Here is a 16,896-nt window from a genome sequence, read left to right on the forward strand (position 1 = left end):
AGGATGGGGAGATGGAGAGAGGGCAGGAGATGGAGTGTGGGAGGGGAGGGAATCAGTGAGGAAGGGGAAAGGAGCAGGAAGGAGGGGCAGGGACGGGAACGAGGGGAGATGGGAGAGGGACGGGAAGAGGAAGGAGGTGGGAGAGGGATGGGAACGAGGGGAGATGGGAGAGGGACGGGAAGAGGAAGGAGGTGGGAGAGGGACGGGAAGAGGAAGGAGGTGGGAGAGGGACGGGAAGAGGGAGGAGATGGGAGAGGGACGGGAAGAGGAAGGAGGTGGGAGAGGGACGGGAAGAGGGAGGAGATGGGAGAGGGACGGGAAGAGGGAGGAGATGGGAGCAGGACGGGAAGAGGGAGGAGATGGGAGAGGGACGGGAAGAGGGAGGAGATGGGAGAGGGACGGGAAGAGGGAGGAGATGGGAGAGGGACGGGAAGAGGGAGGAGATGGGAGAGGGACGGGAAGAGGGAGGAGATGGGAGAGGGACGGGAAGAGGGAGGAGATGGGAGAGGGACGGGAAGAGGGAGGAGATGGGAGAGGGACGGGAAGAGGGAGGAGATGGGAGAGGGACGGGAAGAGGGAGGAGATGGGAGAGGGACGGGAAGAGGGAGGAGATGGGAGAGGGACGGGAAGAGGGAGGAGATGGGAGAGGGACGGGAAGAGGGAGGAGATGGGAGAGGGACGGGAAGAGGGAGGAGATGGGAGAGGGACGGGAAGAGGGAGGAGATGGGACAGGGACGGGAAGAGGGAGGAGATGGGAGAGGGACGGGAAGAGGGAGGAGATGGGAGAGGGACGGGAAGAGGGAGGAGATGGGAGAGGGACGGGAAGAGGGAGGAGATGGGAGAGGGACGGGAAGAGGGAGGAGATGGGAGAGGGACGGGAAGAGGGAGGAGATGGGAGAGGGACGGGAAGAGGGAGGAGATGGGAGAGGGACGGGAAGAGGGAGGAGATGGGAGAGGGACGGGAAGAGGGAGGAGATGGGAGAGGGACGGGAGGAGATGGGAGAGGGACGGGAAGAGGGAGGAGATGGGAGAGGGACGGGAAGAGGGAGGAGATGGGAGAGGGACGGGAAGAGGGAGGAGATGGGAGAGGGACGGGAAGAGGGAGGAGATGGGAGAGGGACGGGAAGAGGGAGGAGATGGGAGAGGGATGGGAAGAGGGAGGAGATGGGAGAGGGACGGGAAGAGGGAGGAGATGGGAGAGGGACGGGAAGAGGAAGGAGATGGAAGGAGAGAGAAGTGGAAGGAGGGGGATGGGATCTCTAACAGAACTGATTCCACAACCTACAGACTCACTTTCAAGGACTTCAACACTCCTGTTCTCAGTATTGGTTAATTTTAATTGGCACAAATATCCCTCAATAATACAGGTGATAAAGAGCTAATATGCCATGGACTAGTTCCTCTATTGGCCTAACTGTAAGGATCATGGAAGTGAAAAAAGTTCCCAATCACGAGCCTGATTAAGTGTTGAATTGGTCTACAATTTCCTCACCTCTTCCTCTGTTAGTAAATATTCAGGAGGGGGGTTATAGGACTCTTCGTGCCCTGGGAGCTTCAGCTTTGGAGCAGGAACATGCATTTTATGCCGACCTAGGATTGCATTGGGGTCTTCCTTCGCCCACAGGTCATAGTACTGTGGTGTGTCATCACGAGGCTTGCGGGGTTTGATCCAGCCCATTTTGATTGCATGCACGAGCTTTGACACCTGTGATGTGGGGAAAAATAAAAAAGTTCAATGCATTCACAACTGAAGCTCAGCAGGGAAGAACTGGCAAGCCTGCAGATGTCTCCAGGCCATGAGTTTAGATACTTTTAAAGCCAGACAGGCCCAAATTTTCAGTCTACACTAAAATGACCACTGAGTGTATGTTCGTGGTCTTCTGCTGCTGTAGCCCGTCCACTTCAGTTCAATGTGTTGTGCATCAGAGACGCTCTTCTGCACACCACTGGTGTAATGTGTGGTTATTGAGTTACTGTTGCCTTCCCGTCAGCTTGAGCTGGTCTGTGTATTTTCCTCTGACCTCTCTCATCAATAAGGCTTTTCACTCACAGAACTGCTCACTGGACTTTTTAATTTTTTGTTTATTGCACCATTCCCTGTAAACTGTAGAGACTATTGCGCGTGGAAAATCCCGGGAGATCAGCAGTTTCTGAGATATTTAAACCACCCCTTCCTGCACCAACACTCATTCCATGGTCAAATTCACTTAGATCATATTTCTTCCCCATTGTGATGTTTGGTCAGAACAACAACTGAACCTGTTGACTGTCTGCACGCTGTTATGCACTGAGTTGTGCCACACGATTGGCTGATTAGATGACTGGTGGCCAGCTTCACTTATCACGTGAAGCGCAAACTGTTTATTCACTTCCATTGATGCTGCCTGACCTGCAGCATCTTGAGTGTGTTGGCTGATTAGATACTTGCATTATGTATACATGTGTAACCCACCAAATGTTGAAAGGACTAGAGAGAGTGGATGTGGAGAGAATGTTTCCTATGGTGGGGGTATCAGAACTAGAGGACACAGCCTCAAAATTAAGAGGCAACCTGTTAGAGCAGAGGTAAGGAGGAATTTTTTTAGCCAGAGAGTAGTGAATCTGTGGAATGCTGTGCCACAGACTGCGGTGGAGGCCAAGTCCGTGGGTATATTTAAGGTGGAAGTTGATAGTTTCCTGACTGGTTAAGGCTTCAAAGGATATGGCGGAAGGCAGGTTTATGGTGTATGGAGTGGGAATCGGGATCAGTTGTGATGGAATGGCAGAGCACACTGGATGGACTGAAAGGCCTAATTCTGCTCTTGTGTCTTATGGTCTTATACCTAATAATATGGCCACTGAGTAACCATTGCATACCCCATCCCTCACTTAGACAGAGGACAGGCTCCCTGTTATAATAAGCAGTGGTAGAGTTAGTGGGTGAATCAGCCTTACTGCTTGGGGAAAGTCACTGTTTCTGAGCTGGTGGCCCTGGCGTGGATGCTATGTAACCTCCTTCCTGACGGGAGTGGGACAAACAGTCCATGAGTAGGGTGGGTGGGATCCTTCATGATATTACTGGCCCTTTTCTGATCAGGTTTCTGACCTGATCTTCAGTTCCACAATGCTGAATGTCTTCAGAGCAAATCGAGATTGAAAATAACTGCACTCTTGGCAGAACAACTTGCATCCTGAGTCGAAGCTAAAGCTTTAACTATTCAGTAGATCAGAAAGGGATCTTCTCAAATCTCCACTGATATTTTCACCAGATAACTCAGAGAGGCCAAGGATGAACAAGAAGACAAGGACATCATTTTACTGTAACTAAAATCCTGATCTAAACACTGCCATGTAAGCTTCTTTCTTTTTTATATTTTTTTTTGCTCAGCATAACAGAACTTTCAATTTCCAGGTACATTTACATTTCTTCCCCTCACAGATATCAGCTATCAAAACACTTCCATCAAAGTACAGACATCACCACCACATCCTATACAAAAGCCCTTATTAGTATAGCAGACAGGTTTACATCTACATATTGTAGAAAAGGTTGCCATGTTTTATGAAAACTATTTGTTTTTGAGTGTACCATACATGTTAAAAAGTCCAAAGGAATATATTCCATGATTAATTTACGCCAACCAGAAAGTCCAGGGGCCTTATTGGACATCCAACAAAGTAAAATGTTCTTCCTCGTACAAAAAGTCAGGATGTTAAGAAGTTTTTTCTGATGTGCATTAATAATACAACCACTGGGTAGGCCTAAGAGAAAAGATACTGGGTCCAGATCAAGCTCCACCTTCAGAATCTTTTCCATTTTACCCAAAATATCCCTCCAGTATGCCTGAAGTTTGGGACAAGTCCAAAAACAATGGGTGAGAGTTCCAATATTTCCTTTACATTTAGAACACATTAGAGAAACCCCCATCTTAAATTTCGAGAGACGATCTGGAGTCAGATGGGCTCTATGCAAAATTTTGAGTTGCAATGCTTTAGTTCTATTACAAACTGAAATTTTCTTTGCATTATCACAAATGTTTTTCCATGTTTCAGCTGTAATTTCTACTCCCAGCTTTCGCTCCCAGACCCTTCCCAGCTGCTCAACCTCTCCACAAGAACATTCCCTCAGGATGCTGTAAAAAGTACTGATGGAGACTTCACCCTTAGAACAAAACACCCTCTTTTCTATGTCAGAACTATAGAAATCAGTTAACAATGATGGTTTTTTCTGTATATAACCTCCTATCTGAAAGAAACAAAAAAGATCCTTGCTGGGTATGTTGAATTTCTGTACTATTTGACTAAAAGACATCATCATTCCTTCACAAACAAGTCTTCTAGATGGAAAATACCCTTAGAAATCCAAAGTTTAAATCCAGGATCCATTATGCCAGGCTGAAAATCTGGACTGCCGGTTATTGGAGTGAAGGGTGATATTTTCGCTGTGTTGCCCTCAATTGTCGCACCGTCCTCCAAGCCTTGATTGTGTTAATTATTATTGGATTGTGACAATATTCCTTAACTAATTTCATCTTATAGAGGAAAAGCAAATTAATAAGAGGGCATTTTGTTTGCGAGGCTTCAATGTCCAGCCAAATTGAGGAGGGATCCCTGCAAACCCAGTCAACCATATAAGATAAAAAAGAACTTAATTGATATTTTATGATGTCTGGAAAATCCAGACCCCCTAGACAACTGGGAAGCTGTAACTTAGACATTTTAATACAGGGTCTTTTTTTGTTCCAAATGAAAGAACCAAACCAGCCATTTATTTTTTTGAAGTGTTTGCTGGGTGAAAATGACTGGAATCATTCGTATTGGGTAGCGCAGACGAGGAAGAATGTTCATTTTGAGCAAGGATATTTGGCCAAGCCAAGAAACGGGAAGAGCGCTCCATCGTTCAAGATCCTGTTTGATTTTGTCAAATAACTGTGTAAAGTTAGCTTTGAACAATTGATCAAACGTGGCTGTGATAAACAAAACCTGTCTGTGACCATTTAAAGGGGAAAACACCCCGAGTGTCAGGTACCTGCTGCAGATTCCCCCGAGGCATAGTCTCTGATTTAGTAAAGGTGATTTTATAACCTGAAAGGCACTAAATGAATTAATGCATTGTACAAGGTGGTGCACTGACATAGCAGCGTTTGATAAGAAAATTAGAACATCATCCACATACAATGTAATTGTATGTGACTTTAGTCCTTTTAGTCCTGAAGCAGATATTTTGGGGTCTCGCTGAATAGCCTCAGCCAATGGCTCGATCACTAGTGTGAAAAATAGTGGTGATAAAGGACAGCCCTGTTGGCTGCCCCTCAGAATACTAAAATTATCCGACCTAATACCATTAGTAAGAATCACAGCCAGAGGGTCATTGTAAAGAACCTTCACCCACTTAATAAAATTATTGCCCAAAATCGTTCTAAAGTGTAAAAAAGGTACGGCCATTCGACACGATCAAAGGCACATTCGACACATCTAAGGAAACCATCAAGCTGTCCACTGCCTGTTGCTGACATGTCTGAATCACATTAAGTAATCTTCTGATATTGTTAGATGATCTACGGCCTTTTACAAAACCCATTTGATCCTCTTTTATGATTAAAGGTAATATAGTTTCTAATCGCAACGCTAAGGCTTTAGATAAGATTTTAAAGTCAACATTTAACAATGAAATAGGCCTGTAGGAGGCACAGTCTTCAGGGCACTTTCCTTTCTTAAGAATTAGGGAGATATTAGCTTCTCTCAATGATGGTGAGAGAAGACCACAATTAAATGCATGATTGAACATGTTTAGCATAGGCTCTGATAATAACCCTGTGAACTCTTTATAGAATTCATTAGTGAGTCCATCAGGACCAGGGGCCTTTCCACTTTGTAGCTGTCTTACAGCTTCCTGTATCTCATGTATAGATAACGGAGCATTGAGGAGGGACTCTTGTTCAAAAGAAATGCCTGGGAGATCTAAATTACTGAAAAAGGACTCCTTCTTAGATTGTCCATCACTACATTGCTCAGATTGATACAATTTAGAATAAAAATTCTTAAACACAACATTAATCATTTTAGAATTACTAAGAGGGCTCCTGTGACATCCCTAATTGAAGCAATAGTCTGAGAGGCATTTTTCTTTCTAGCTAAATAAGCTAAATACCTACTTGGTTTTTCACCATGTTCAAACAATCGTTGATCAGCAAATGTCAATTTTCTTTCGGCTGCTTGTGTAAATGAAGAGTTTAGTGTACAGCGTAGGGCTGTGATCTTCTGTAACTTGGCTGCAGAAGGTTTATTAATATAATCCTTTTCAGCTGTCACAAGCCTTGCTTCCGCTAGGCGCTGCTGTTCCGCAGCTTGTCGCTTCTTACGAGCAGAGTAGGAGATAATGAATCCCCTTGCACAGGCCTTAGCGGTTTCCCAGAGCATCGATGGACTACTAGCTGATTTGGAATTAATAGATAGGAAAGTTTTGAATTCAGAAGTAGTCTATAAACTTATTATCTTTTAGAATAAAAGGGTTCAGCTTCCAATGTCTAGATCCTGCTGAATTTTCTTTGGGCTTAATATTTAAATATACTGCTGCATGGTCAGAAATAGCGATATTTCCAATTGTGCAGGATACAACTAAATCTAGGAGCATTTTGAGGGTTAGAAAAAAATCAATTCTGGTGTAACACTTGTGTGGATTAGAAAAAAATGTGAAGTCTTTGTCTGAGGAATATAACAACCTCCAGACATCCACAAGTCCTAGTTCTCCACATAAGCCCATGATTAGACTGTGAGGAGAGCAATGGGGGACCACTAGGCACTCTGTCCATCAATGGGTCCATGAGACAATTAAAACCCCCACCTACAATAATGTTTTGTATTGAAAAGCTTGTAATTTTGGAAAAAAGCATCTATTAGGAATTTGAGAGGATGAGCTGGAGGGCAGTAAACATTAAGAATACCATATTCCTCTCCATATATTGAAGCCTTAACAATCACAAATCTCCCATGTTTAACCTTAATGCAGTCTAATAACTTAAAAGGTAAGTCCTTCCAAACTAAAATGGCCACCCCCCCCAACTCCTGGTATTAAAGGATGAAAAATAGACTTGATCAAATCCACTCTGTTGCAGTTTTAAATGTTCTTTATCATTTAAATGTGTCTCCTGAAATAAGGCTATGTCTACCCTCTCCTTTTTCAGGTTTAGTAGAACTTTCTTTCTCTTGATTGGTGAATGACTCCCCTTAATGTTCCAAGTGTACGATTTTAATATACTACTGGTCATAACCCTTTATAACAATCATTTAACTACGGAGGAGAAGAAACCCGATTTAAGATCAGCTGAGCAGCAATAAGTGAACAAAAAAGAACACACACAAAAAAACCGAAGCGGCAACAGCGCTGAACAAGAGGTCTCATCCCACACTTAATGGGGATATCTGAACCTTCTAACACCCCATATTCTGCCCCGCTGTCAATATGACATTTATCATAGTCAAAAATGAAAACAGGGCATAATTTATCAATCCACCGGATTGTTACCGTCATGTTTAAGCTCCTTCAGTCTGGAGCAGCACCGCTAATTTAAACAAATAATGAAACTGCATAAATCAAAACAAACGTTACCCATCCTATAAGATATCTTGCCGTCGAGTAATGAAAAGGTGAAATAAAGTGACCATCAAGCATGTTATCGTCCATGACCAGGGCTACACAATATATACATTCTTTAGCCCAACACGTGCACAAGTGTTTTAGCTTTGTCAGGAGAATCAAATATCTTGGTGGTCCCATTGTAGGTGATCCTCAGTGCCGCTGGGTATAGCCTAAAGTACTGGATTCCGAATTCTCTCAACCGCTTCTTCACCTGGTCAAATCCTTTGCGCTTCTGAACAACAGCTGCCGAGAAATCTTGAAAAAATACAAGCCTGGATCCCTCAAATATTAAAGCCTGGGTATCAGTTCCACAACGCCTCGAATCCTCCATCACTCTTTGCTTATCACCGAAATTATGGAACCACACAAGGACGGGTCGTGGGCGTTGGTCTGGGCCCGGCTTTGAAGCCAGTGTACGATGAGCTCTTTCCACTTTAATGCGTCCAGCCTTGGTTTCCAAATCAAGGAAATTAGGCAGCCAGCCCTCAGAAAACTTCGCTGGTTGGCTGCCTTCTGTACCTTCAGGTAGACTGATGATCCGTATGTTCTTCCTCCTGCCTCTATTCTCAACATCATCGATATGGTCAGACAGGCTTTGAACTTTTCCAGCGCCCGGATGCGACTTTGTGCTTGATCAGCTGCAATCTCAACTGCGGAGAATCAGTCCTCGGGCTCGGTCGTTCTTGTATTATATGTATAAGATTTTTAAGCTCCAATGTGTGGTTTTGGAGTATTAGAGAGAGTGAAGCCAGCTTCTCGTCCATCATTTTGGATACGATCTCTGTAACTTCCTGAATTACTTGATGAAAAGCAGGGTCCAGCGTGTTAGCAGAGCTAGGAATGGCTGGCTCCCCAGCCCTGGGAGAGCGCTCTGTGCAGTCTGTCTTGGTCGTCTGTTTAGTACTTTTCGATGGCATGGTGTTGGAACAGCTCAAAAATACTCATCGATGTTCATGTTATTAAATCTTGGGCATTTAAAAAAAGTTGAAACAGGTAGGTTTATATGCGAAATTATCAGTGTTGCGGTGCTGAGCTCAGCAAAGCAGACCTTTCACTGTGCCGCCATCTTGAAAAACCGTAAGCCTCTTTCTTAAATGTCATCAAGACACAGGAGACCATTATCAACTTCAGGAGAACTTGTCCCACTCATACCCCTCTTTACACCAGCGGCACAGCAGCGGAAACTGCAAGCAGTTTCAAACTCCTGGGAGTGCACATCACACACAACCTCTCATGGTCCCAGAACACATCATACACAGTCAAGCGAGCTCACCAATGGCTCTACTTTCTGAGGAGGCTGAAGGAAGCTGGACTAAGCACATCTATACTCACATCATTCTACAGATGCACAGTAGAGAGTATCCTAACAATGCAAACATGAGGAAATCTGCAGATGCTGGAATTTCAAGCAACACACACAAAAAAATGCTGGTGAATGCAGCAGGCCAGGCAGCATCTATAGGAAGAGGTACAGTCGATGTTTCGGGCCGAGACCCTTCATCACGACCTCTTCCTATAGATGCTGCCTGGCCTGCTGCGTTCACCAGCATTTTTTGTGTGTGTTGCTTGAGTATCCTAACGAGCTGCATCACTGCTTGATTCTGCTTTACACTTGTAAACATTAAACAATCTTGAATGACCATGACCTGAGTTACTGTCTTTACGTCAATGTGATTGATTTAGTTCAGTGCACACTGCAGAGTTTTAACTCTGGTGTGAAATGGCTGGTCAGCATACAACTGGCAGTGTGCTAAGCTGCATGAAGTCATTTGAGAATCAGCTGATGTCAACTGTGGTTTTCCGTACAACTAGTAAAGCATACAGCAGCTGGGCATCTACAGATGGCTATCGCACCATGCTTTTGGCCCAGAGATTCTAAAAGCTCACATAAATGAGGACCAGTAATGGGTGTGTATTGCTATATTACAGAACTAATAATTTCAAAACAATGGGAAAAAAGCCAGGAAATCCAAATGTACAGGAGCGTAAAAACTGCAGAGAGTAGTGGACGATGTCCAAAACACCACAGGTCTAATACATCCCTCCCCACCATCGGGAGTATCTACAGGAGGCACAGCCTCAAGGGGCAACATTTATCATCAAAGATCCCACCATCCGGGCTATGCCATCTTGCAGTTCCCATCGGGCACGAGGTCACAGAAGCCTGAATTTCCACACCACCAGGTTCAAGAAGAGCTAACTGCAAACATTTGCTTCTTGAACCAACAAGCACAACTCCACAGTTCAGCAACGCTGAGACCACTTTGCAACAAATGGGCATGTTTTGTTCTAATTGGGTTCTTTTTTTTTTAAAAGTAAAAATCGTGTAGAATTTATGTTTAATTCATGCTCTATAATTGTGTTCCTTCTCAGATAATTTGATATAATTTATTTTTAATTTATGTTTTTTCTTGTGAATATTGCTCATCTGATGTTATGCGCCCATGATGCTGCTACAAATATGTTTTTCACTGAACCTGTGCAGATAATTCTGGGAATGAAAAAGTTGATGCGTGAGGAGTGTTTGTTAGCTCTGGGGATCTCACTGAAACCTATCCAATACTGAAAGGCCGAGATAGAGTGGACGTGGAGAGGTTGCTTCCTATAGTGGGAGGGTCTAGGACCAGAGGGCACAGCCTCAGAATAAGGGGGCATCCATTTAGAGCAGACCCAGAGATGAGGAGGAATTTCTTTAGCCAGAGGGTGATGAATCTGTGGAATTCATTGCCACAGATGGCTGTGGAGTCCAGGTCACTGGCTGTATTTATAACAAAGGTTGAATGGTTCTTGATTAGTCAGGTTGTTAAAAAGTTACAGGGAGAAGGCAGGAGAATGGGGATGAGAGGGATAATAAAGCAGCCATGATGGAATGGTGGACAGATCTGATGGGCTGAAAGGTCTAATTCTGCTCCGTCTTATGGTCTTATATACTCAGTCTTTGAAAGCTAAAGCTGAGCTGTGCTCCTAGTTTGTACGTTTGTAGAAAGCAAGCATGTTTACTTGCAACGTTAATGGAATGAAACCTGTCATTCTCCCTGGTCGATCAGAAACCCGGAACTTGAGGCCTGATGGTCGGAGCTCTGAGTCTGTGAAGTCAAACGCCCGAAGTCAAAGGCCCAAAATCTGCGAACCCGCAAGTCCACAGGAGGCTGGATGCAGGAGAAAGACAGCCCTGGGATTGGAGTACTGGGTGTGTGTGAAGGAGGAGCAGGGCCTGTTTTGATGTCCATAAACACAAGATTCTGCTGATGCTGGAAACCCTGAGCAACACACACAAAATGATGCAGGAACTCAGCAGGCCAGACAGCATCTATGGAACGGAATAAATGGTCAACATTTCAGGCCGAGACCATTCTCAGCTTGAAACGTTGACTGTTTATTCCTCTCCATAAATGCTGTCTGAGCTGCGGAGAACCTCCAGCACTTTGTGCTTGGAACAATGGCAGTGCAGAAGCCTTGTGCATTCCACCCCCCTCCCCCACAGCTCTTTCAGGAAATAGGGAAGGACAGAACAGGAGGAATCACATAAAAGTTGCTCCTCGACTGCAAAAAAGAAAAAATAATGAAATTGCTGGATCTTACCTTCTCCTTCTCGATGAGTGACGGAATGAAGCTGCGTTTGTGAGCTGGATGGTTGGTCACAGGGTGAATCATCGTCTCATGGGTAAAGAAATCAATGGAGGGCTACACAAAGAGAAAGCACCAGTGGTGTTAGTACAAAACTATTCAAAAGGTATTTTCTTGATGACATGCTTCAGTTTAGAATTTAGAGCATAAACACGAGCAAGTATGGATATACACTCACCAAAGCCTTTCATTTACCACCAAGAGCTGATGAACACATGCTCAAATCAGGGTTATTAAGAGAAGAAACGGGGTCACGAGAGAAAGGTGCAGGTGGAATTAGCTGGAAAGGATTTTATTTGACATGCGTGGAAAGTGAGGGAGAATAGAATGAGCTTGAGAAGGAATGAAGACAGAAAATGGAAATCATAGAGTGGTTTAGTGCAGAAACAGGCCTTTTGATCCGATACACCCATAACAACGTTTTTTTTTACAGTACAGGCCCTTTATCCACAGAGTTTCCCAACCTTTTAGCCTACTCTCAGATCAATCTAACCCCTCCCTCCATTTTTCTTTCATCCATGTTCCCATCTAAGAGTCTCTTAAATGTGTCTAACATACTTGCCTCTACCATCATCCTGGCAGCACATTCCACGTACCCCCACTCTGTGTTAGCAGCCTACCTCTGACATCTCCCCTATACTTTCCAATCACCTTAAAATTTTGAAATACGAACTTTGAAAATGAGCCATTTCTGCCCTGGGAAAACGTTTCTGGCTGTCTATTCGAGTTATGCCCCTTATCATCTTATACACCTCTATCAAGTCACATCTCATCCTCCTTTGCTCCAAAGGGAAAAGCCCTAGCTCACTCAACCTGTCCTCATAAGAGATGCTCTCTAAACCAGGCAGCACCCTGGTGAATCTCCTCTGAACCCTCTCTGAAGCTTCCACATCCTTCCTATAATGAGGTGACCAAAACTGAACACAATATCCCCAGTGTGATCTAAACTCACATTGGTCAGTTCCCTGGCCAATGACGGCCAACACATCACACACCTTTTTTTTGTAATTTATTTTTTTATTGAAGTTCATCATCAAACAAACATTTCCATAAGATTTATTTCAGCCACACCTTCTTAAAGACCTTATCACCTTGCGCAGCAACTTTGAGGGATCTATGGATGTGGAGCTCAAGATCCCTCCGTTCCTCCACACCAAGAAAAATCCTGTCATTAACCCTGTATTCTGCCTTCATGTTCAAACGACTCTATAATCCAGTTCTCAGAGGGTGGAGAGCCCAAGTGGGATTGAATGAGATTTATCTGCAAGGTTGGTGGGAGCATCAAACAAGCAGAATTGGGAATATTTTTAGTCAGCCTATACCTTCCTCAAAATGTGCACACACACACACACACACACACACACACACAAAAGGGACCGGGTGAAGGAGTTGGAAATATCCATTGCCAGGACTGACATCCTTTACTCTTTTAAGCACTGACAGAAATAATTCTTTTCAAAGGTCGCCTGCCTCAAGACATTTCGTCTGTCCCCAGGGACCGATGGTTAGACACATTTCACCATCTCCTGGCTAACCTGAGCATTTTTGAAAGAGCAGACTACAAGCATAGGGATGAAGTATGTTCAGAGGAATTCAGTGTAAATTCTTTGGATTGAAATTTTGAACTTCAGCCCAAGTTAAGAGACTATTAAAAAAATGTTGGAGTAACTCTTTAAATTCAGAACTGTTATATGCTCAGAAATTTCAGACATTCAAAGAGAAGCTTTGTAGCCTAACCCACTCTGCTCCTGGTCTGCAGTGCTGAAAGCTTTTGCATACTCAGTTATATTTTTAATGGTTCCTCGAGGTTGTCATAGCCAGCAGGGTAATGGGGACAAGCACCCTATACCTATTAAATGCTCTCAATGGCATGCGTCTCAAATAGCCTGGACGACCAAGTCCAGCTTCTGGCCTTCACGTGTGGCTGAGCTATTAAACCCGGCAGTACCATTTCTACTGACAGGAGAAGGGACAAAGGCAGATTATTGGAACCTTAAAAACAGTTGCTTTGGGCAGATGGGGCTCATCAGCCGATGTTGGCAGTTCATTTAGAAGGAAAACTGATGTCAAACCTCCACTGCCTTGCAGCTATACCCACTCATGGGGAAAGCTTCAGGAGTAAACTCCAAGGGAAAAATCCGGAACTGGAATCCCTAAGGCAGTCCTATGCTGAGTTCAATGCTGACTGGCAACTCCAGTGATGCTGCTGGTGCCAAACTGGATCGGTCTCTGCCGTTCCTTTGGATTCATCAGCTGCGTGGAGAAGGAAAGCCTGCCCAGGCTTGCGCATCTACACAGCCACGACACAGCATCCACGGTTGTCCCTACTACATTACTAATGTGATGGAATCTTCTGTCTACACCATCATTTCCAGACTTTCACCTCTCTTTATGTGACAAGATTTCTCCTCCCTTCTAATCATTTTCAGAGATAGAATAGATTTACATTTATTCATCACATGCACATCAAAACATACAGTGAAAATTGCCATTTGCGTTAACAACCAACACACAGTAAGTGTCGCCACACATTCCAAATATTTCTAACTATTAACTTAAATTTGTTCTTAGCCCTTGACCTCTTGAAGTCCTTCCCTTTCCAACTCATCTGGGCCTTCAAATCTTTACACACTTGACTTTGGAGAAAGGGGGGCCAAGTGGAGATTTACCAATCTCGGCTATGACTGTACACGCCAGGAACACCTTTCCAGACCTTCTGGTGCTGTCATTGTTCCTATGACAACCAGTACCACGATCCTTACTCTAGCTGAGGCTATCAACTCTAGACCACCTTCACCACTTGTACATTCTGTACCTCGGTTAAAACGGGAAGGTACCCCATGCTCTTTGACTACATTACCTTCAGTAATACATGGACAGACACTTCGAGTGTTCCTCTACATGGTGTCTACAGCACAGAAGCAGGCCCTTCAGCCCATCTAGTCTGTGCCAAAACATTAGTTTGCCTAGTCTCATCGACCTGCACATGCACCACAGTCTTCTATATCCCTTGCATCCATGTACCTATCCAAATTTTTTTTTAAACTGTTGAAATCTAACTCGCATCCACCAGTTGTGCTGGCAGCTCATTCCACACTCTCACCACCCTCTGAGTGAAGAAGTTCCCCTTAAACATTTCACCTTTCACCCTTAACCCATGAACTCTGGTTGTAGTCCTATCCAACCTCAGTGCAAAATGCCTGTTTGCATTTACCCTATCTATACCCCTCATATTTTTGTATACCTCTATCAAATCTCCCTCAATTTTCTATATTCTAGAGAATAGAGTCAATCTTCTATATTCTCTGGGCGATTTCCAGCAATTTTGTCTTGTCTTCCCAGTGTCTTACTTTTGTTAATTTAGTTCAATTCTGTCATTTTCCTTCCCATCTGCCAATCTGCTGAGAAGAACGTAAGATCTAGGAGCAGGAGCAGCAGCTGGCCACGAGGCTCGTTGAGCCCGCTGCACCATAAGATCTGGCTGTGGACTCAGCTCTACCTACTTGTCTTTCTCTCCCTGTGATAAGCAGCTTTCCTCCTCGCTGTCTTGCTCAGTATCAAACACCAACATAGTTGCCACCTTGTACCCTGTGACTGCCTAGCCACAATCGGTGCCTGAGAACTGACTGACACAAAATGCCACTCAGCACATCCCACTTGTGCTGGTACCATTTTTAATTAGTTCTGCATCCTCGCCCTTCCCCCTCCTGCTCAAATTCCGAGAAATGTTTTCCCTATTGATGTACAAACCCATTTCCTTTCAGAAAGTTAGTACTGAATCAAATACCATCACTAGTTCAAGCTCTGTTTTCCTGATCTGGAGAATTTGCTGTGTTGTCACAATAAACAGAAATCTTCTTGTTTGCTTTACCTTAAGTCACTTCAAATTCATGTCCTCTAGTTACCAACCCTTCTTCTTCTTCTTCTTCTTCTTCCTGGAGCTGTTTCTCATCTTTCAGGATTGCTTTCCACTGAGCAGAGATCGAGGGGACACTTAATTCCATTTAGCAGCTTGCTTCCTTCCTGTCTTGCTCAGTCTCAAACACCAATATAGTCGCCACCTTGTACCCTGTGACTTCTCTGCTCTGTGGAGAACAATCCCAGCAGCTCTGGTCCCTCATCCCTGGTCTTGCTATGGAAACTTCCCTCCCACATTTCTTTTCTTTCATCCAATTGCCTATCTAAGGGTTATTTTAAATGTCTCTAATGTATCTGCCTCTACCACCACCCCTGGCAATCGGTTACACACTTATGCTGCGTATAAAAACCTACCTCTGATATTCCCCCTATATTTTCCTAAAATCACCTTAAAATTATGTCACACACACAAAATGCTAGAGGGATTCAGCAGGCCAGGCAGCATCTACGGAAGAGAGTACAGTCAACATTTCGGGTCAAGACCCTTCATCAGGACATCCGGGCCCTGACGAAGGGCCTCGGCCTGAAACACTGACCATTTACTCTTTTCCATAGATGCTACCTGACGTGCTGAGTTCCTCCAGCATTTTGTGTGTGTTGCCAGAGCTTGAACCAGGACCCATGTCTATTCCTCACTGACCTCCACAGCTACAAGGTCCCCCACAGCCTTACATCTGAAATTCTCATCTACCTGTTGAAATTCCTGAACAGCATTGCTTCTTTTTCCCTGTGGAGTCTTCTGCAGCCGCACAAGCCTCCCCAAACCCAGCACATGTCCATATCTTGCCTTCCTTACATACTCACCACCCAGCGGCTACGCCTCTCTCCCTATATTTAAAACCTACCTCTTTGAACAGGATCAGCAACACTCCTTTATCTCAACCTTCAGTCTCAATGTTCTGACAACATAAAGCGTCGTCATTTTTATTTTTATTTATTTTATTTAGAGATACAGCGTGGAACAGGAGGCCATCCTGGCCCAACAAGCCGCTCTACCCAGGAACCCACCTATTCAACTTTAGCCTAATCAAAGCACAATTCACAGTGACCTATACCCTACTAACCCATAAATCTTTGAATGATAGGAAACCGGAGCACCTGAAGGAAACCCACATGGTTCACATGGGGATCGTGATACAGACAGCATCAGGATTGAACTGTGAACTCTGATTAAAGGTTAAGATAACGTCCAGGCATGACAGGTCTTTGAAGGGCATAGCTTCCCTTTGCACAGCAGGGAACCAGAGCCTTTTGCATACAGGAACAAGATAATATATCAGAAGGAATTCAGGGCACACATACCAACTAAGGGACAATTACCGCACTAATTTCAAAGTATTTAGTGGTTCTGTGAGCTGGCGCCATCTTGCAAATAGTCTATGACTGTGGAATGCAGCCACTTTCGAGGACCCTGCAGTTTGATGTTCAATGTCCTGTGTGTTATTTGCTCATTTTTTGTTGTTTGCACAATTTGTTCTTTTTTTTAGGTATTTGATGAGTTTATTGTGTGGGGTTTTTCTTTACAGGGGTTGTATATTGTTTCTTTGTTTTGTAGCTGTCTACAAGAAGACAAGTCTCAGGGTTGTATACTGTATACATTGATAATAAATGTACTCTGAAACTTTGACTTTCAAGTATCTTCTGTTGTTAGCTTGTAGTGTCTATTGACTTTTATCACCGGTATTGTGAATGAAGATACCAAATGGTCAATATCCATAACTCCTATCCAATTC

At 44.1% G+C, this 16,896-nt stretch overlaps 1 protein-coding gene across 1 annotated transcript in view; it reads right to left on the reverse strand.

Annotated features, from left to right (window-relative positions):
* bop1 (BOP1 ribosomal biogenesis factor) overlaps positions 1–16,896 on the reverse strand; it is a 244,855-nt gene that overhangs the window by 43,909 nt on the left and 184,050 nt on the right. Inside the window, exons 8-9 of the mRNA XM_063042520.1 lie at positions 11,201–11,302; positions 1,493–1,705 (exon numbers count right to left, since the gene is read on the reverse strand). Of these exons, the coding sequence (XP_062898590.1) occupies positions 1,493–1,705; positions 11,201–11,302 (315 nt within the window). The remainder of the gene's footprint in view (positions 1–1,492; positions 1,706–11,200; positions 11,303–16,896) is intronic.

Source organism: Mobula hypostoma, chromosome 3 (genome assembly GCF_963921235.1).
Source record: "Mobula hypostoma chromosome 3, sMobHyp1.1, whole genome shotgun sequence".
Classification (NCBI taxonomy): Eukaryota; Metazoa; Chordata; class Chondrichthyes; order Myliobatiformes; family Myliobatidae; genus Mobula; species Mobula hypostoma.